General features: G+C 37.4%; 1 protein-coding gene across 1 annotated transcript in view; it reads right to left on the bottom strand.

Annotated features, from left to right (window-relative positions):
* PHF20L1 (PHD finger protein 20-like 1) overlaps positions 1-21041 on the bottom strand; it is a 47792-nt gene that overhangs the window by 7965 nt on the left and 18786 nt on the right. Inside the window, exons 8-15 of the mRNA XM_009081891.1 lie at positions 17112-17364; positions 14818-15003; positions 14405-14611; positions 7207-7263; positions 5784-5888; positions 3054-3218; positions 2078-2259; positions 75-174 (exon numbers count right to left, since the gene is read on the bottom strand). Coding sequence (XP_009080139.1) covers positions 75-174; positions 2078-2259; positions 3054-3218; positions 5784-5888; positions 7207-7263; positions 14405-14611; positions 14818-15003; positions 17112-17364 — 1255 coding nt within the window. The remainder of the gene's footprint in view (positions 1-74; positions 175-2077; positions 2260-3053; positions 3219-5783; positions 5889-7206; positions 7264-14404; positions 14612-14817; positions 15004-17111; positions 17365-21041) is intronic.

Here is a 21041-nt window from a genome sequence, read left to right as displayed (position 1 = left end):
ACTAAAGCAATTTGCAACATCTCTGCTCAGAAGTCCCAAGCAGAAAGCTGCAGATAGAGGTGGTTTACCCATACCTGGTGGATCTCTGCAGATGTAACAGATGTACTGGTCTGGAATGCTGTCCTCCAACAGTCCCATGCACACACTGTGCTGCCAACACAAGCATTCTTCACACTGACAACAGAAGCAAAAACTGAAACTGAGATAAGTAGAGCCAAAACATCAGAAGCTATTTCTTGTATTGTTAAAATGCAGAGAACAGCAGTTTAACTTGTATAGCTGGTTTGAGTAAGATTATTTCAGTTGGGCAATTTGTGCTTGGATAGATAAAATCATCAAGCTAAAAAAAGAGCTTCAGTTTTGAACGTTACCTCAACCACAAATTCCAGACTGAAAGAAACCAAATTGTAGATGTAATATTTAATAATATTCTATTACAACATTCAGTATTTTAGCACCTACATATTTAGTAGTGAAACATAAGACAGGAGTATAGTATCACAGTAAAGTAGAAAGATAATGTAATACATTACAGCATAACAGTGAAAAGTAGAAAACTCTTCAGTTTAATTATTTATATTTACAAAGCATCTCTCCAGTGCGCTAGAAAGATGTGTGTTTAATATCGCACCAATGGAAAATCTAAAAGAAAAAGAAAATGGAGAAAATGAAAGAGGAGAAACAAGAACAGGAGAGCAAGATAGAAGTGGTAAGGCAAGAGGGCCTAGAAACAGCAAACCAGTTGCTCTCAGTGAGATAAGACACGAAGAGGGAAAAAAAAATAAAAATCAGGCTGTCATTGGACTTTAGGAACAGGCAGAAAATCACCTCATTAAAAGACATTTCCCTTTCTCAATTCAGTGCTTGCCAGTGTTGTAAATATCTGCTGGTTTACTACTGCCCACCTCCTCTTTGCTTTGACATGCTTTTGAGCATCAGCCTACTGAAAACACTGAAATCACCACCTTTCCTCCTGTGATACCACTATGGCTACGATTTCCTCTCTCTCTCTCTCCAAATATTCCTACACCACTCCATCTGTCCACACTATTACCACAGCCAAACTGCTCAGTTCTTCCACCACAGCACTGTATTTCAGTCTATTCCCAGGGACAGTCTGGTGTCCTTTTTCAAGACTCTTCCATTTCCAAAAGACTAAGTCCACTAACACAGAACAGCATTACTTCTTTCCTTCAAATCTCAACTAAAAAGGCTCCATACTTCCAACAAAAACTCTGCCACGGTAATAGTTGAATACAAACCTGGTTTTTGAGTGGGGTAAAAAGACAACAGGAAGTTCATAGCGCTATTTTTTTTAAGTTATTGACAACCCAGTTCTTCCTCATTGTTTTTGGTATGTGATTTAATCTGCACATTATCAATTCCTTGAGAAAAAGGCTTGAAATTAGTCATTACTAGACAGGAAAGTCTCCCCTTATTGGAATACAAATAAATAAGCAGCAGCAGTTGCAATCCATCAACACCCAAATGCTGTGCAGACATCATATACTCTTCTTCCCTTTTAGCTATACCAAATTAAGACGTAAATTCTCAGCAGCTTCTAAAACCTGGGAGTGATATCTAGTTTGTGAAGTGCTATTCTAAGATGAAGGACACACATCACAGTACTGGCAATATTAGTGTCTGCATAAGAAAGATGCTGCATGGCTGAGGGACATTTACAGTGAGCAGAGAGGTGTCTACAAGTGGTACTGCAAAGCACAAGGACCAAACCAGAAGGGCTGATACAATCAGGATGGCTTTGGGACAGATGCAACTGTTTGTATGTGGGAAAAGATCCTTCATTTCAAATTGAGCAACTGGCTATAAAGTAAAAGGTTAATCTTCTTTACAAACATGTCCTACATATCTAGTTGCTAGAGAAACTCCATCCTCGAGCAACAGTTCTGCATACACCAAATAGAGCCAAGTCAAGTGCAGAGCAAAGAAATATTTTGTTATTATTCACTTTATTACAGCTTCTTACATAACTTCGGTCTCCAACACAGCACAAGGGCACCTGCACAAGCAAGATGTTGACATGGAAAATATAACCCCACATGCCAAATTTCTTTACCTGAATCATAAATCCATTTTCTTCATCCAGTTCACAGATGCACCTAACAATTTCATTAAGAGCATCATCTTCATCCTGAGACTCTTCGAAGTTAGTTGAATCAAAATCCTGGTTGTATTCATCACCACTAAGTAACAAACTCTCTGTGGAAGAATCATCCAAGAACTCCACATCTGAAAGGTCTAGTAAAAAATAAAAAATACATGTGAAACAAATTGTGTGTGGAGACACAACACTTCACAGACATACAGGAGGGTTTGGCAGCTAAAAATCTTGACCTGCATACAGCAAAAATTGCTCTCAAACACACTGCTAGTTTTTATATCAGACTTCATATCCCTTAGCCAGGAGAGGCTAAGGGAGTTGGGATTGCTTAGCCTGGAGAAGAGGAGGCTCAGGGGAGACCTTATCACCCTCTACAACTCCCTGACAGGAGGTTGGAGTCAGGTGGGGGTTGGTCTCTTCTCCCAGGCAACCAGCAGCAGGACAAGAGGGCACAGACTCAAGCTCTGCCAGGGGAGGGTTAGGTTGGATATTAGGAAGAGATGTTTTTTACAGAGAGAGTGATCAGGCATTGGAATGGGCTGCCCAGGGAGGTGGTGGATTCATCATCCCTGGAGATTTTCAAGCTGAGACTGGATGTGGCACTTAGTGCCATGGTCTGGTAACCACGGTAGGGTTGGACGTGATGATCTTTGAGGTCTCTTCCAACCAGGCTGATTCTATGAGTCATGATGAATTCTGCAAAATGCCTTTAACGCACTCTCCCCAGAAGCAGAGTAGCAGCACTCAACCCAAGCAAGTACAATACAGAACAGCTTGAGAAGTGTAAGCATTTTGATTTAAATAGACGAAGGATAACTCAGTCATCATATTTATAGTTACAATGCCAAACATAAACCAAATTCCTTCCTTTCAATCCTCTTTCTTAAAGAATAAAACCTATAAACTGAAAGCTGCTGTTCAGCCAACCTACTTTCTCCACTAAGGTCAACAGACAAGATAGCTCTTGGATACTGGTACGTTGTGTTCTTCTCTGAGAACATGCTGCGCAGAGTCAGAGAGCTGCCCGAGGACCGCGTTAAGGGAGAGGAGCACCTGTCCAAGAATTCAACAGAACTGTCTTCATAATCCGAATAATCTGGAAAGTTAAAAGAAAAATTGTTCTTACCAAAGTCAATAAAAATTCATGGCAAATGCAAAAAACCAAAGAATACTGTGTACAGACTATACTGCGACATTATGTTCAGGAGTAAAGAATATCAACACTGAGGTATCAATATTGATGAAACTGTAAATACAAAGTGGCAAAAGGTCTTTGTAACATTTTATTAAAAAATCTCCAGTAGGAAACATAAAAAGTTTAATAACTAAAACAAGTATAACCAGTTTAACTCCCCCCCACCTCTGAACGTGCAGAGAAATAATTTTTCCTCAAACATTCTATTTCCACAGCCTTCTATTTCCACAATTCATCCTGTACTATCTGCTATCCTTAGAGAAGCTGCTGGTCTCTCTCTTTTGCCTTAGCTCTGCTTGCAGCACTACCAACATTGCCACCTAGAAGTAACCACAGACTATCCTGTCAGGCTAAGTGGTAACAGCTCATCTGCACACCTACAGAGGAGCACAGGGAACCCAAAGAAAATTCTCTTGGGATGCTCCCATGCCCATTCCAGGAGCCATCAGTGGCCAGGATGGGCCTGGGAGCATCCTAGGAGAATATACAGAGGTCCACAGGATGATGATGAGCAGGCAAACAACAAACACACCCAGGCCTCTCTCAGGGCTTTCCTAGCAGCACCATCACCTCCATTATCCAGGTGTGAAACCCATCACAGTGTTACTCAGAGCAGCTCTCTGAATCACCTTCTGGACTAAGGGCAGTTGCAGGCCAGGTGTGGGGCACACTATGGGATGCAGGGGTAAATAATTTAGGATTGCAAATGACTCGTTATGGAATGTCTTACCACATCTTCCATTGGTAATTATGAGTAGCTATCCATCTACTCCTCTTAAAACTTATTACTTTGCAAATAAGTGAACAATGATATTTTATAATGTATGAAGAATTCCTGCTACCACCTGTAACTCGTTTTCTTGCAAAGGGTTCCACAATACCCTTCTCTCCTAAACAACCTTCCATGAAGTCACTGCTCCTCTTTACTTTCTCCTTCATCAAAAAATACTATTTCCCAAGTGTATTTACCATAGAGGAGTCAACTCAATGAGTAGCTGAGTTGATTACCTCATGCTGCATTGCCCATCAACCTCACTGTAACAGAGCAGTATAAATAACAGGTATTACCTCTCTTCTGCACATGGGTTTTATCTAATTAGTAAATCATGCACATACACAGAACAAAACCCAAAGGTTTTGTCTGGGTTCTTTTTGTTTGTTTTCAAGCTTAGTGCAAAATGTATCTGGAGCACACAATATTGTTCCTGCTTCCTCTTCTTCCTCAAGGTGCCTCAATTTGATTCCAAACAAAAGGATCATGTATCACAACATTACACTCTGTCCATGCCTGGAGTAGAGTGAGGGACAGGAAAGAGTCCTGTTTCTTTTGACAAATCATTGTTCAATGGGCTTTTTCAGGGTCAGACACTGGAGTCAGAATCTGCCAAAGCATTTTTCTTTTTTCCTCAGCTAAAGAAAACCATCAAATCCAGACAGAACTCTGGATTGCTAAAACCAGATTTTCATAAGATGAATTTGCAAAGGATAAAATGCTCAAGTTTTATCCACACTGCTTACTGCATCTGGATTTAAAATACCTATTTGTTGGGACACTGGGCATATTTTCTTCTAATATTTACAAACATTGGATATACCCCTAGATGCTGGAACCCAATCATGGTACCTCTGCCAAGCTTCTAAATTTCAAGACAAGCTGAAGGACAGAAAGACCACAGGAATTAAAGAAAAAGATGAAGAAAAACCTAACCTGCAACAAACCACATTATGATCACAACAAGATAAAACCAAAGAATGATACTGGGCACATACCTAACATTTACCAGTATCTTCTTGTAAATACTCAGATGCCTTCACAGTACAAGTAAAGAACTCCCCAAAAATACACAAATTTTATAGCTTAAAACTATATTACTCCAATATAAAGACTGTGAAGTACACGAAACCCACATTACTGCAATTCACACTCAAGCACTGCATGATTTGGAAGCATTTTCATCTTATAGCACAAGTTTTGGACACAGAAACACATAATCCACATAACATAATCACCATTTGTCAAGGCAACAGACAAGGCTGTTACAACAGAGATGCCAAGCTCAGCTGTTAAGGATTAACTGGTAAGGAGGGGCTGCAATGTAAACAGCAAAGACTGAAATTTAGCAACAGAATAGATACAAGAATTTTAATGTTCAAACAAAATAGGTAGGACATGTATAGAGAACTTCAAATGAAGAATTAAAAGAGAGGAAAAGAGCAAGCATATCTTTATGAGGAAGAAAAAATTCTATGAAATACCTGTGTCTATCATGTAGAGACAGGCTACAAACATAAGAAAAAAAAAAGAGGTCATAGACCTAAGTGTCCTTTCCATATTTAAGACCAAAACTTACTCTTTGCAATTTCTAAAATTTGACATTCATAATGTTTAGAAACAAGTTTCACTATCTAATGCCAGAGATCACCGAGTGGTTTTACATATTTAAAAAGAACATAAATTGAACTTACCATGCTGTTTAGATTTCTTCTTTTTTTTCTTCTTCTTTTTCTGTTTTGATTTATGATCTTTTTCCTTCTTCTCTTTTTTCTCCTTTTCTTTTTCTTTCTTTTTACCTGAAACAAAAAAAAATCAAAACAGTTTAAAACAGCAGTACTATTCAGCTTAACCTAGATATGGCATTCAAAACTGAGTGTTCCAGTTGCCTAGTCAGATCGAAATGATTCAGTTAATTTACATGATATCTTGGGCACATCTCTTATTAATTGCTGGTAGAATGGGTCAAAGGAATCTCATTCAACAAATAATATTGTAGCATTTTAAGTATTACCAAATCAGATACCACAGCAGAAACAGATACAGCAAAGCACACAAGACACATAACATCATTTAAATGGCTTATAACTGCTAATTTACTTACAGTTTAATACAAAGATTTGAGAATGAGAAAAAGCTTTCTGAAGTGCAAAATTCCCAATCATAAAAATAACAGTGTCCGAATAACATATATTAGACCTACAGAAAGATGTTGGAAGGAAATTTCACCATCACAAATCTGGGGATGCTGTCAGCACTTTGTACTACACAGCAGCATCTTCATAGGAAACTGATTCTGACCATAATTTGACACATTTTTTACGCTGCAGTTCACTTTTAACCACTGTTGGTATACACATGAGGACAAGTACTTTAACTCAGAAAAATCCTATTTATCCTGTTAATTTTCCCCAGACAAAATACGTCCCATAACATTTTCACTCCATAATCATTTCTTAAGGAATCAGCACTGAGACAAATAATGACTAAATTAATTTGCTACAAAAAAACAAAGCCTTAAAGTCAGTATTTAAGGACTGTTTCCTGCATGCAAATTGTAGTCTTATTGTCTTCTTGGGGAATAGAGAAACACAACTTTTACCTCCTGAAAAGAAAAAAAACAAAAAAACAAAAAAAACCCCAAACAGGCAGCATCACTTATGAATTCTTGCCTGTCTCTAATAATTTTTTTTATTTTAAACACAAGATAAAACCAAAGCCCTCTTAATTAATATTTTATTGCATGAATTGTCAAATGTGTTGCTAGTAACAATTATTTTCTCCTCCCCCCTCAAACCTGTCAGTGCAATGAAATTGCCAGTTTCATCCACTCCACTAAAATGACCCCAATCAAGCAAAAAACCAGAGGCAGTAGACCTCTTATAGGTACTTTTCGATCCTTTAAAATCCTTTCTATGGGCCTTTGCATTTTATAAAATAAAATTATTCTTCTACTATAAAGCAGTCATGTATATAAAAACTGTTTTTAAGACCTAAACAAACAGAAGTGCAGCTGGGCTCAGGAAATATTTTATGCTTCTACATTTGCTCTTTAGAGACACCAAGTGTTACAGAATTTTTCCTTTTTTCCTAAAAATAATATTGCTCTCTACATACCATATGTTGTGGAACTTTTCTCTTCCAGTTTTCCTTTTCTTTCCATTCTCGCTGCACCTGCAAATTGAAGAATATATATGACATAAGGCCAATGTCTGGCTGATGACCTACTTTCTTGTAAGAGTTATTAGACCATAAAAAATCCTAATGGTACACAATAATAAGAAACATAGAAACAATAAAATTATTTTAATGCAATTTTACAATTACTTTTATTGACTAATGCACTGGAAACAAAAGGTATTGTAGTTTACCAACTTCTGAATGCTTGTCCTTCTCAATCATGTTCTTTAATATTTTCTCCTTCAGACTCTCAAAACATTTCTCCTTTATGGGTGCAGAGCACTGTATCTCTGTCCCAGCAGAGCTCAATGATGTGGAAGACCTCCTTTTTTTACTATTCCCTTTGGGTAACTTTAGAGTATTGGGTAAAGGCATTTCCAGATGCAAGGCATGTACGTGGGACGAGGGTGCTGAAAACAGGAAGACAGATTTACTAGGCATCCCATAAGGATTGCAGCCAAATCAGTGGATGGGTCAGACCACTGAAATGTCAATACTGGCCATATCACCATCACACTTCACAGATAATTACTGCCTAGGTCTTAGTCTTACATACAGACAATGCATGCCACAAAAGGTTTCTCTCTCCATTTTGGAATTTGCACTCACTTTTGAACTACTTGTACTGTTTAACGTGTACTGTTTCTGTCACTTTTAAGGCTTTTTGTTTCATTTTTATTTCACTGGAACAGAAACCCATGACAAGAGTAATGGTTAAAGAGGCTGACACTGTATCATTTAAGTCAATGCTCCATTATGTTAACAGAGGAATTAAGCTTCTGTACAACATTTTTAGTGACATGTATAAAACACTTCTGTTGACTGCATTTTTCATTGATTTTAATAATATTTAAATAAGTCACTGTCGTGTATTTAATCCATATCTGTATTACATGCAAAATACTGTGATAATTTATTGGAATTCAGCACCATATACTCATAATTTTTATCTTGCAGAATTCAGAAAAGTTCATTCAGTGAAATATTTAGCTGGTTTTTAATCTTTATCAGATGCAAGTTAGGAAATAATAAGGCAAAATGAAACTTAAATTATAATTTTCACTGCTAATATTTATAATCAAGTAAGTCAAAGAAATCTCTAAATAATCAAATTGGAATAAAAGCTATTTATAACAACATTATTGAGGTCATTCAAAACTCCATTACTGTGTCCATCAATATGTGAGAACTTCAAAGTTCCATTTATACGTAATTAGGAAAGCCTAATCTTCATCAGGCCATTGAGGACATTTCAGGCCCATGCCAAGGACACAGTGTAGAAAAATGCAGCTCTGCTAAGTTTTAAGTGGTTCAGTTTTTTCCATCCCAGCTGTCAACACCTGGAGGCACCAGTTACCTTTGGTGACTCAGAGGAGACCAACAGAAGTATGAGCATGTAGGAGAAAAAAAAAAGTCCTGAAAAATACCTGCCAGTGGTCAAGATATTCAACATGACTAACAGAATGAGAAAGCCACAGGGGCAGCAAGAGCAATAGAAAGTGCTACATCTCCTACCACACCACACAGCACTTTTAAGGACCAGATGTTCCCAGATGTAAGACACCACCGTACTGTGCACAATCCAGGCAGCAGCAGCTGCTCAGCTCTGTGTGCTCCTACCACACACACTGTGAGCTGCATGACCATGGCTGAGGCTACCTGAGTATTTCCACTATCTCAAATCAACCATCTCACCTAAGACCATAAGCCTTTTAAGGCAGACCTGTTATTCAGGCTCTTGCCTTTGTCTGTGTTTCAAGTGCATTTAGCTTGCTGAGATGCTTATCATCAACACAAAATGCTACCCGAATTATTCCTTTCTTGGGTTTCCTAATTAACATTTGTCTCTGTTACAGGACTGAACTGCTTTGCCATCTGTAGAGCAATAAGTATATTTTAGCACGTCAGTAAAAGGGAAAAGTGACACTTCCCCACATCATCATGCTATCAACGTCTTGTCTGGTTTCTAAAAAGAGCACAAAAGGATCACCCAAATGCACATAATTTGTTTAGGTCACTGCCATTTTGATGAAAAGATGTGGGAATGCTCCACCCAACCTCAAGAGGAAATTAGTCTCAACATTAGCTGAATTAGTATTTAAACTTTATTGTGGAGAAGAAATCCTGACCTGACATTCAAACATGCTCCAATACTGATAGCCACAACACAACAAACTTCAGTATCTCAATAATTTTCAAAACAACACATCTGACAAAGTAATCAGCCAGTAAGAAAATAACTGTTTTAGAGGACACTTACACTGGGCAGAAATCTGCTCCAGTCACACAAATACCCATCCTGATGACAGAGCTCTCCAGGCTGCCTTTCTAGAGTAACCTGAAAACAGACACTGCTATTATGCCTGCATACACTGCAATGTTATTTGTGGCTTCTACTTCATCAGAAATCATTCCAGATTAGGAACCCTAAATTCTCAAATCCTAAATAAACTGTTAAGGCTTGCAAAATCTACTTTTCAACTGTGCAATCACTATGCCTTACAACTAACCACAAAATCAGACAATCACAGTCTGATGGGCAAGTAACAAATACAGCAAGAAAAATATTAGTTCTTTTATGGAAATACTGCCCTTTTTTGTTTGAACTGTTATTTTTAATTGCAATTTTATTCCTGTTGCAGAGTCTAGCCAGCCACCTCCCACACAGTGAACGTGGGAGGTCTGCAGTTAACACTCAGTAGAGAGAAAATGACTAGAGATTAGACTTGATAAACTACTGATTATGTCACTGTTCCAAGTTCAATTTTATCACTCCAAGACTGACTTCAGATTGAAAAGAAGTGCAAACTACAGCACTTCCAGTCCAGTTTATGACATGTTTCCAGTGCTACTTCTCCTGGTCTCTGGCACAGGGCAATGACACAAGTTCCTTCATGTGGGCACAGGACAGGACAGATGGCCTTGCAGTGGTAGTGCTTACTGCACTTCAGCAAAGTCAAATAAATTCTACTAATCTGAATCAACTAATTTTGTTGATTGATATTCTTTCAGTGTTTCAAAATAGTATCAGAAATATTATCTGCATTAATATACAACTTAGATCATATTATGATAGAAACATGAATTATGCCGGTCATGTTTAGTGTTTTGAATTCCTAGTGCATATCTAAACTCACTTTAATTACTTATCTGTCTTAGATTAATACCAGATCCTGCACAAACTGATCTCTTCAGGAAGGATAAGCCCACAAAAAGGTTTTTGCTTGCCTTCAGCTAACCAACCCAAACTGGGAACTTCAGGGCAGAGATGAGAATGGCAGACATTCAAATCAGGGAGTAAATCAAACTGTTATAGATGTTTGGAGTAAAACAAACAGCCCCAAAGTAACATGAGCTATAGTTCATCCTTCTTAAAAGCAGAGTAAACCAGTATCACTGACAAGAGTTTTTAAAAAGCAACTGATCTCATTTGCTGAAAATTTTGTGCACCAGCTCTTTCTTGTTTCTGCTGGAACAAACTCTTACCAAATAAATTATGCAAAAAAGTAAGCAATGTTTTTTCACTTTTATTCTAAGTGCAAATTTCTCCCATATAATAAACCTAATGTTACCTATACCTACTAGCAAAATCATCTATAGGTTGAGTTAGAACAGGAAATAACAGCTGATGATAATATTGTTATATTAGTATTATATATATTATATTGCTAGATTAGTAAGTATTAAAATATTTTCCTTTTACTTATATTTCAAAACCCAGATTGCTTGCTGAAATTTTGTCTCCTCAATACTTAACAGCTAAACTAACATAAATGGTGCTGAGTTACAGAAAACAAGAAAAATGATCAAAAAATTAAAGAAAATGACAACTACAGGAAGAGCAGAACTTCATACATTCAGAACCAGTGTTTTGCAGGTATTCTGACTGACTGTGGATTGAAAGTCTTTGAATGACTGAAGTGCCAGAAAGGCCAGGTATCTACATTTTGTGCTGCTGGGCAAATGAAAGCAGATTCTCACTTATGTGTATACAATATCAGGTGATCACAAGTGGGTCCTCACAGCAGCTCTGGCAAAATTGTTCAACAACTGACTGACAGCGTACACGAGAAGCACACAGTGGAGCCTGTGGACTGAAGGAATTGATTGCAGTCCTTTTGTGCAGTTGTTAACAAGTTGTTAAGTTTGAGCAATGATTTCTTATATCTATGTGTTAACACTCTGAGCTGTCATTTATACTTCTGCACTTCAGTGCATCTAGTCCCTCTCTTCTGAGAAACACCAAGTCAGTAACTTTTGAATAAAGTCATTTAAATGCATCGTCTTAACAACACAAAATTATTTTGTCAGTTGACTCAACTGATCCATTGAAAGTCAAAACTTGCACCACCAAAAATTGCATCTCTGGGCCTAAACCAATCCAGCTCTGGTACAGAAGGGCTGGTGATCACAACAGGCTGTTCCAGGCTAAATACCTCTGTTACCTCCATCATTTCTGAAACTATCTACAGTTATCTAGTTCGATGATTACAAAGACAGCAGGTCTGACTTTAGTACACTTAGCAAAAATCCAGTGCTGTCAAAAACCTAGAACACCAGATCTGCCCAGACCATGCCAATAAAATCTAAACAGCAGAAATATCACAAACAGATGTAGGTGGATAATAATTCTTTCAGATCAAAAAAACCCAATTAGAGACTAATCTGGATTTAACAGAGTTCTCAATTTGTAATGTATAAAGTCACAATGCACATGCTACACAATGCAACCTATTAAATTACACTTAGGTAGATGTTCTGCATAATGCAAATTAACTTTTCTCAATACTTTCCAGCACAGACAGGAACGAGAAAGGAAAGCTTTGGGCACCTCCCCTTTATATATTAGTTTGCCACTGTTTTAACAGGTTAACTAGAACAGTACTATTAATTCTCCTCAAGTATGCAAGACTTTGGTGTAATTACGTGGCTAAGCAACATGACTTGAGAATCTGTGCTATTTCAAAGGCAAAAAAAGATGCCTTCTAAAGCAGAGAGCTCAATAAAACTATTCAACAGTATAAATTAACTCCAGAGATTTCAAAGCTGTACTTAAATGCTACATTTTTATTTTTCTTCTAAGAAGAATACAAGGATAAGGAAATTTCACCAGCATTAGAAGCCTGAGATGACCCAAAAGTCATATGAACTTCAGTTACAGAGTCCCAGAGACAGCACTGCCATAGGCAGCCAACTCCAAAACCAGCTATGAAATCTCTGAATTAAAGGTATCAAACTGTTTAATTAGTCTTTCAGGCCACAAAGCTTATACTCAAGAAGATGCTGGGCTGCAAACTTCTGAAAACTTCCAACATTTGGACAAGCTATGAAAGCTCAAGGCAGAGTTCCATTGACTGCACAGAGGAAAACTGCAATACATGAAAATTAGGAACAAAACACAGATCCACCTGGAAGGCAAAAACCCAGAAGACAAAAAGGTAGCTGGCAAGTCAGTTCCTTTAGAGCTTAACTCTTAAAGTTATGTAGATCCAAAACCAAAAGCATCATTAAGCTTTAAATACAGCATAAGCTCTATCCTCCAGGACAGGTTGCAAGTGCTTCCATCTCCCCATTATGGACTCATGTAGTACCACCAGATAATCTTATCAGGGAATGTTTTCCCCTGACACAAGCTGTGTGGACATGTCAAACAATTTTGAGTCATGAATAAACGTGGTTACAAATGAAACTTATTTAATTAGATTCAGTTGTGGCCAAGAAGAAGACCCAGCTCAACAAATAGGCACGAGCACACTCCTGGGTGCTGGTTTAGAACCAGCTTACTCTGACTCCAAACCAGGCCCATGATGGGAACAGGCAACTTCCAGCAATGCCAACTGTACATTAAATGAGCCAGAAAATAGATCAGAAAGTTCCTAGTAACAGAAATGAGTTCTACCAAACAAGAAACAGATGGCAGTTGGAAGCTGTTGGTTTCTTTTATGATCTTGTTCAATGAGTGGGCAAATACACATCTCCCCACAGCACTTCTCTTAGTGGCTGAAGACAGGAGATAAAAATGACTTTTACAGAAGTAGTTTTCCCAGGAATCTCTGGTTCTATTGCTATGCACTGTATCAAGGGCAAACGAAGACTGTCACATGGTTTCTCTCAAGTAATTAAGTACTATTTTAATATTTAAAAATACTCAAGTGGCAGCTCATTAGAAATTTCTACAGACCTTATTTTGACAAATTAGTTTAAGAGATTAATAGATCAATAGACTAAGATGTAATTTAAGTACCATAACTATATCCTTTAAGGTCATATTGTCCTCCCTTACTATCAATCACATTTATCAAAAACTTCCCCAGCAGAGTATAATAATTTGAATTTTTTTTCCCCTCCTCCTACTTTATTGAACAATTTTCTCATAAAAAAAAATAAAAGGCCTGTGAAAAGATTCTTTCTTAGAAGCCAACTAAAAATGGTTTGATACCCACATAAGAGACTTACTTATAAAAAATGTATATGCAGACCTAACAGACACTGGAAGAATACAGCCCACTGTTAGGGCCTGTGAACCACTATGTCAATCCTTTCCCAAATCTCCTTATTACCTCTATTCAAGTGTTTCATGGAAACCACAGTAGCCACTAAACTCTTACAAAGGGAGAGGCAGCACAGAGTTCCAGTACCAGGCTCCATGCTGACTCTGAGAGTGACCAAGTCTAAATCAGCTTTTGAAGATTTTTCAGAAATATTTTCAAATAACATTTCATAGCAAGCAAAGAACAAAATTTCCACTGCAAACAGAAGCCAAGGCAGAGGAATGCTCACCGTCTTTGAAAACATCACTGCTTTAAAGCTGAAGCCACAACTGTGTATTAGTATGTTAGTAAACACTGCATAACTTATTTTTACAACTTTTAACAATGTAAAATATTTTTGATAAAAATGCTGCTTTCATTCCACACTCTCAGAGTTCCCTTAAAGCGTGTTAGAAGAAGTGCTAGCGCAGCTCAAAGCCAGTGGAAGAGAAAGAATATGCAGATGGATGGAGTCCAGGAAGAGCAGCAAGTTTGGTGTGCAGAAAGGAAAATAAAAAGTATCCCCTCTTTCTGTGGCACTGAATACACACACATTTTAACCCTACAACTATAAACCTATCTGGGTGTATACTGAATCTCTTTACCTGACGCTGTTGTAGCTACTCTTCCATCAGTTACTGCTTTGGAAGAAAGATATGTAACCATCTGAATATCTTCCTTGTCTTTACTGGGGTATTCATTACGGAAAGTGGATTCTGTGGAAAATGGTGCTGTAACTTCGGAACTACGGCTTAAATCAAGAGGGAGACATGGTCCACGCTTCTCAAGTGACATATGAGCAACATCAGGTACTACACAAAAGAAAAAATGTCGTATTAAAAAAGATACACGGGCCCAACAAACAACAGTCTGGATTGCAGCATTACATAACATAGGAACAGCAAACAGCTTTAGCTACAGCAAGTCAAAACATCCCATTAGATGAAAGCCATGAAAGGTCTAATTTTAATGATTCAATTTCTCTGGGGCAGTTCTTTATTAGATTAAGATACATTACCCTCCAATTTTGATGACTGTTGGTTTTGACCACTGATGGAGAACACTTTTCCATCAGTAACTGAAGAGAGAGAAGAAACTTTTTCTACAGAATCATCAGGCAAGGAGCAAGTGGCTAAACGCTGTGATCTTCTTCTCCGTTGGCTATGTTTGTAGGATCTAGGGGAATTCACTGGCTGTGATGGACCTAAAAAGAGATCTTTCAATGTTCATGAAGCAGAGAGATACACCATCATCTTACCGCAGTATTTGAGATCTAAAGATGGAGAGTGCTTTAAGTAGCTCTTATTTGCAGAGCTAGTAATCACAGCAAAACTGGCAAAAGCAATTACAGAACTGTGACTACAAGAAGCAAAAGAGTTATGCTCGTGACATGATTCTGTTTTTTACTTATTACACATTATTAGGGCACCTACCACCCCACTGATAAAGGCTGTTGTTTTAGGCAAACAGTGCACTTACAAAAAGCAACCCTCCCCATATAACCCATGAGAGTAGGCTACTTATAATAGAAGGGGGCAGTAGGATTTAACAATAAACAGAACAAATGATCACAGTTAAAGATCTAAAAAGTCATGGAGAGTATTAACATACAACTTGGAAAAATAATTGAAAATAATTTTTAATTTTTATATCCCACCTCCTGTCTTCTGCTAACCTGATATCAATACCCCAACTGTAATTCAAACACACAGCCAAAGCATGGCATGGTAAGAAGGCTCAAGAACTTAACCAAACAAAAACAAACAAAAAGAGGGGAGTATTGATATAGGTTAATTCAGGCCTGATTCATTAAAAACAAAAAACCCACACTCCCCTACACTTCTCCAGTTTTATCCAGTTTCACAAAATTTTGCCTGGGAACATTTAGGTCACTATTACACCGTCGCTCACTGCTCTCTCCTTCTTGTGAGAAGTTTTTAGTCAAAGACATACAGATTTAAAAATAAAGATGCATCAAAATTTAATTTCTATTAGAGGTGGCAAAAACCGGGAACCCGAAGATTAAAGGACAACACTAACGAGATCTAAGCTGCTAAGTAACCAATTTTTAAATTAGCTATTTTAAAACTATTGCTACAGAGAAGTCTAACTTAATCCAGAATATAAACATGGCCCCAGGAAAACTACTTACCATTGTTCTAGGGGTAGGGATGGAAGCCTATTACAACATAGATGACTGCTAATATTTTGTGGGGAAAAATACAATTTTTACCAGTGTCCTGAATAAATAAAGATGGCTGACTTTGATCCTCTCCCTTTCCCACTCATTTAAAGTTATCTGTGAGCAAGGATTAAACAGAAACTTATCTAAAATCGGAATATATCAAACGAAGGTTAAGGGGAACACATAATGTAGGTTTAGTCTTCCATCCTTAATCACTATTCTAAAAGCAAAACTAAAATGTAGTTTTTGACTTACTGAAACCTGCTGTTATTTTAACCCTTGGCCTCACCATTTAATCTTCTTCAGACAACAAAGAACCTGACACTAAGCATCACTAAAAAAGCCAATACCTAATGTAATCTCAAAAAAAGAACAGAAATATTTTAATAGTCACAAAAATAGCATAGAATCATAGAATCAACCGGGTTGGAAAATACCTCAAAGATGATGGAGTCCAACCCTACCGTGGTTACTAGACCATGGCATATTCAAGCATGCAGCATACACCTTCCCCTGTTTTTCTGATAACCAATATTTGGGTACTTAGCAAATCAGTTGCACATGTTAAGAAGCTGCACACCTATGAGATTTTCCCGAGACAGAGAAACACAATTTTCTACATTTCTCCACCACAGATCTTGAACCCATCTTCTCTTTCACAGCGTATGTGGAGGAAATATCACATAAGGAGAAGAAAGCCAGAGCCAACAGGTACAGCACGTGGGCCTGCTGATGGTGAGATCTCTCAGAGAGGGAAAGCTCCACAACCAAGGTGTATCTTTTCTTTTTAATGAATCAGGCCCTTTTCAGAAGGGAGGTTTGATTTTTCCTGTATTACTGTTAGTACTAGTGTGGAGATTTAAGCTGGAGGGAAAGCCAACCATTAAAAGCCACGACTCTATAAATACCAATATATTATTTAAATGTATTACTTCCAGTAGAGTAATTCCAATGCCTTATTGTGTGACTTGACTTTTAAAATACTGAGCTACCCCTAATTCTCCCACTTGGACCTTTTATTTAAAGCAGATTCATTTTTAAAAGCAATAGCCATTTACAACCAAAGCAAATGTCTGTATATCTCTTATAAGCAGTTACGGTATTTCTTTTAAAATGTCTGTGCTCACTAGTTTTATTTATCACAGAAGAAGGAAGCTGAGAGACCAGCGTCAAATCCTCGACTTGTATTAATTCTGGGGAAAGTGGTGATTTAGGGGGCTTTATACACCCAGAAGAATCTCCAGATTCTTGTTTGCATTTCTTCCTGCGAGCCTTTCCTGAAGACAAAGTTGAGGATAACAGTGCAGGTTTCTGAATGTTGGCAGAACTGCTAATATCAGCTTCATTTTTTTTCTGACTTTGTGGTTTAGGTGAAATCTCCTGAATAAATAATAAAAAATTGATACTTTTATTTCAGTTTCTTCGCTGTAGTTCTTGTATTCTATTTTGATCTTTTTAAAAGCAATTTTAGTATTCAAACACACATTAAAGCAACATGATTTTCAGTACAAACGAAAACTATTTAAAATGCATCACGTTAAATTTTGCTTTTCTAAAGGAGCACTATCAATTTATTTCAGTATTCAGAACACTCAGCTCTCACTGTTTGAATTGCTTGCAAAAGCCCTGAAAACAAAACACTTTTCCTCTATTCCCAATTTAAAAATTCACAAAGATCTTTTCACCTTGTCTCTTCCATCTTCAGTTGTCAGGACTGTTCAGTGCAGTCTCCAAGTATATAACCTGGAGAACATTTATTACAAGCCAGAATAGCTAACAGTGATGTACACTCATGGAACATCTCAAGCTGGAAGGGACCCATAGGGATCACCAAGTCCAACTCCCTGCTCCTTGCAGCACTGCCTGCTGCTGTTTTTCATATGACTAAGACCATTGTCCAGACACTCTCTGAACTCTGGCACTGCTACGAGCAAACAATCCTTGCTCAAGGATTGCAGTTCTAAAAAAAAGTTGCCAAGATTTTCCCTATACAGTGATTTCCCTGACCACAGGGGAAAAAAATAAACAAAAATTATGAAGTTCCTCAGGAAAATTATATTTAACATGAAACTCATTTTTTGGAGAACCTGAAAAAGTTGATAGTGCTCCTTTAAGGAATGTCTGAAAACAATGAGAAGTTTCCAAATCCTGAGCACACTCTCACACAACCCCTTTCAGTGCTGGGAGTCTGGATTTCACCACATTATATGTTTGTGCAAACACATGAAGAAATCACAACTTCTAGCACCACAGGGTTAAATATATTTGTTAACTGTTGGGAAAAAAATGAGCAAAGAGTTAAAACAGTTTTTGAAGAAAAAATAAAGGTCAACATATAATGCAGGTTCCAAAATCATCAATTTTCATCCTTCTTAACACACACTGAGTGCTATTTTTAGACCGTTAGCATGCATTGACAGACATTAGCATTTTAAATTTTCAACTGGAAGTTCTTTCTATGTTACTAAAACTGTGCATGTGTTACAACTTGCCTAATAAGGGCAAACTACAATATCTGCACATAATTTTGAAGCCTGTCCCCTTTCTTGTCCCAGTTGCATCACACAGCAGAGTACCATCTAATAAAACCACAGCTAACAAAGTAAGAGGGTATTTCTAGGACGTGTGCACCACTTTATGCAAACTAAAAACATCACAGCTCTGGTGATTTGAGGGTAATACTGAGTTTTGTTATAAATTGCAATTTTATTTTCCACTGGAACTTTCCACGTTCCAATGAAGGAAAAACAGAAAAAGCAAAAGAAAACCCCACAAGTGCACATTCTCTGTCTGCACAAGGGCACCCCTGAGTGCTGCAGGAACAGCTCGCTGGAAGTGTCCTGCAAAGATCCGGTGCAAATCATCCCATTCAGCAGGCATCAGTTCTACCTTGAGTAACTCATTACACACGTACTAAGTGCAGTTTATTCATTTAAAGAAAATATTCCATGAACTGTAGAGTATACCTAAGCTGGTTATGAGAGGTATTACCAGAAATTAATTAGAGTCGTAACTTGTAAATAAACAATTTTATTGTTCATCTTCACAGATGTGAAAGACATACTACAGCATCCATTACTTTCAAATTACAAAGTTATTTAAACAAGATTAAAAAAATTAAATTAAGATTTTGATAAGGTGCTTAACCTCTTAACAGGACAAATTAACATTAAAAACCTTATAGAATTAATGTTACTCATCTAATCAGGTCTTGGTCAAAAGGAAATATAACATGACATACCCTAATACAATTAAATAAACTACTGCATCTGCAACTAATTGTCTGAGGTTTTGGGTTTAAGACAACTGTAAACTAAAAATATATAAATATAAACAAAAACTTCCATCAACAAAGTCAGTTTTCGGCTATTGGCCTGAACACTTCTACCATGTTCTGCATTACATTATTAAAAAAACCTACAAGATATTTCACCCATTCAATCTGATAGCAGTAGCAGACAAAACCTCTAAGGAATGTCAGCTTTGCTATCGGAAAACCTTTTGGGGAGGTTTAGAACTCGGCCATCTGAATTTCAGTTTGGGCAGGAACTTAGTGAAAAAAGCTTTAAGCTCCAAAGTTTTCCTCCCCAGAGTCAATCACTTAAATGTTTGTGAGGTTTCTGGTTTTCATTAGAAACAAAGGAATAGGACAGTTTGGGATTTTAGATGCCTCTTTAAAGGACCTTAACTAGTATTTCCAAAAAATGAGGTTTTTCAGACCATTAGCATGTAAACAATGACAGAGACATCTTTTTTTTTTATATATCTGATCAATAAAACAGGAACAGCCGAGTTACTAAGTCTAAGAAGTAACAAAAAGGTTATAGTAAATATGCACCGCAGTTTATACTGTTGCATACACAGTCTATGTAAACCACAAAGTCCCATTCACCGCAATGGGATTCTGCATGGCAAGATTTACATTGTAATGATTCTTCCAAAAACAACATGCTGTAAGCCATTTCACAGTTTTTTGCACATTGAAAATATCACACACAGTAGCAAGAAAATCATAGCATCTTTAATATGCAAAAATTTGAGAAATGGAATGTCATGTCAGTACACTGTAAACCTTTATGCAAAATATCGGTCAATGCATCGGCACCGCAGCGGCTACGTCAGCCCTTACAGTGACAGCATCAAAAACAGAAAATCAGCTTCCATTGACAACACTTGCATCCAATGCAGCATCAATGGAAAAACCAGAGCAATGCAATTATAGATCAGCTCTAAAGAATCAGTACAACCAAAACATCAGACCAAGTTTGGGGTAGGGACTGTTCATAGAGTGTGCTGGGGCTAAAGAACACAAGTGCTTGTTAAAGAATTGCAGGCAGCAAGGCTGTTTTGTTCAAATGCTGCTGTTAAAGAAGAATGAAAATGCATACAAAAAAGCTGTATTAAAACTACATTAAGGCTCTGATTCAAATCATTGGAAAACAAAGATGTCCTGAATCAAGACTGCTGTTCATCCTTAGCTTGCTTTACCACGCTCAGGCACTCAGCCCTTTTCGTATGCAAGAAAATGCACAACTCAGAGTCAAGCAATGCCTGAACATGGTGGAACAAGCCAAAGACAAATTGGCAGCCTCCAGGTCCTGCCAATATGCAGGTTTAAAAATCAGACCCTTAACATTATTTAAAAGTTTCTTTTTTGTATTTATTAAAATACACACCCTTGCAAAATGTATGGCTCATTGAGCAGTTCATAAAACACATACAAGCCTACAACACCAAATTCTTACAATAGAAAAGAAACTTCTTTTCAAAGAAGTTTATGTGATGTCCAAAACCCTGTTTCAAACACAAATTAAATTTGTGGAAGGGCCTTTTCCTAAGCCAGTTGCGGTTCCAGCTATAAAACTGGACCTTGGGACACTGTCTCCTTGCATATGTTGCATGGAGACCTCATTTTAATTTGTTTTCTGTTAGTTTTCTAACACAAAAGCATATTATTGAGATTCAAGTCAACACTGTGTTTAGAGACAATTAAATTCCATACTTCTGGCTCTGCCAGAAATGTAAACATAGGATAATTTTTCAGTTCCCTGTTATAT

Source organism: Acanthisitta chloris, unplaced genomic scaffold (genome assembly GCF_000695815.1).
Source record: "Acanthisitta chloris isolate BGI_N310 unplaced genomic scaffold, ASM69581v1 scaffold1929, whole genome shotgun sequence".
Taxonomy (NCBI): Eukaryota; Metazoa; Chordata; class Aves; order Passeriformes; family Acanthisittidae; genus Acanthisitta; species Acanthisitta chloris.
This window is presented reverse-complemented; position numbering and strand designations above follow the sequence as displayed.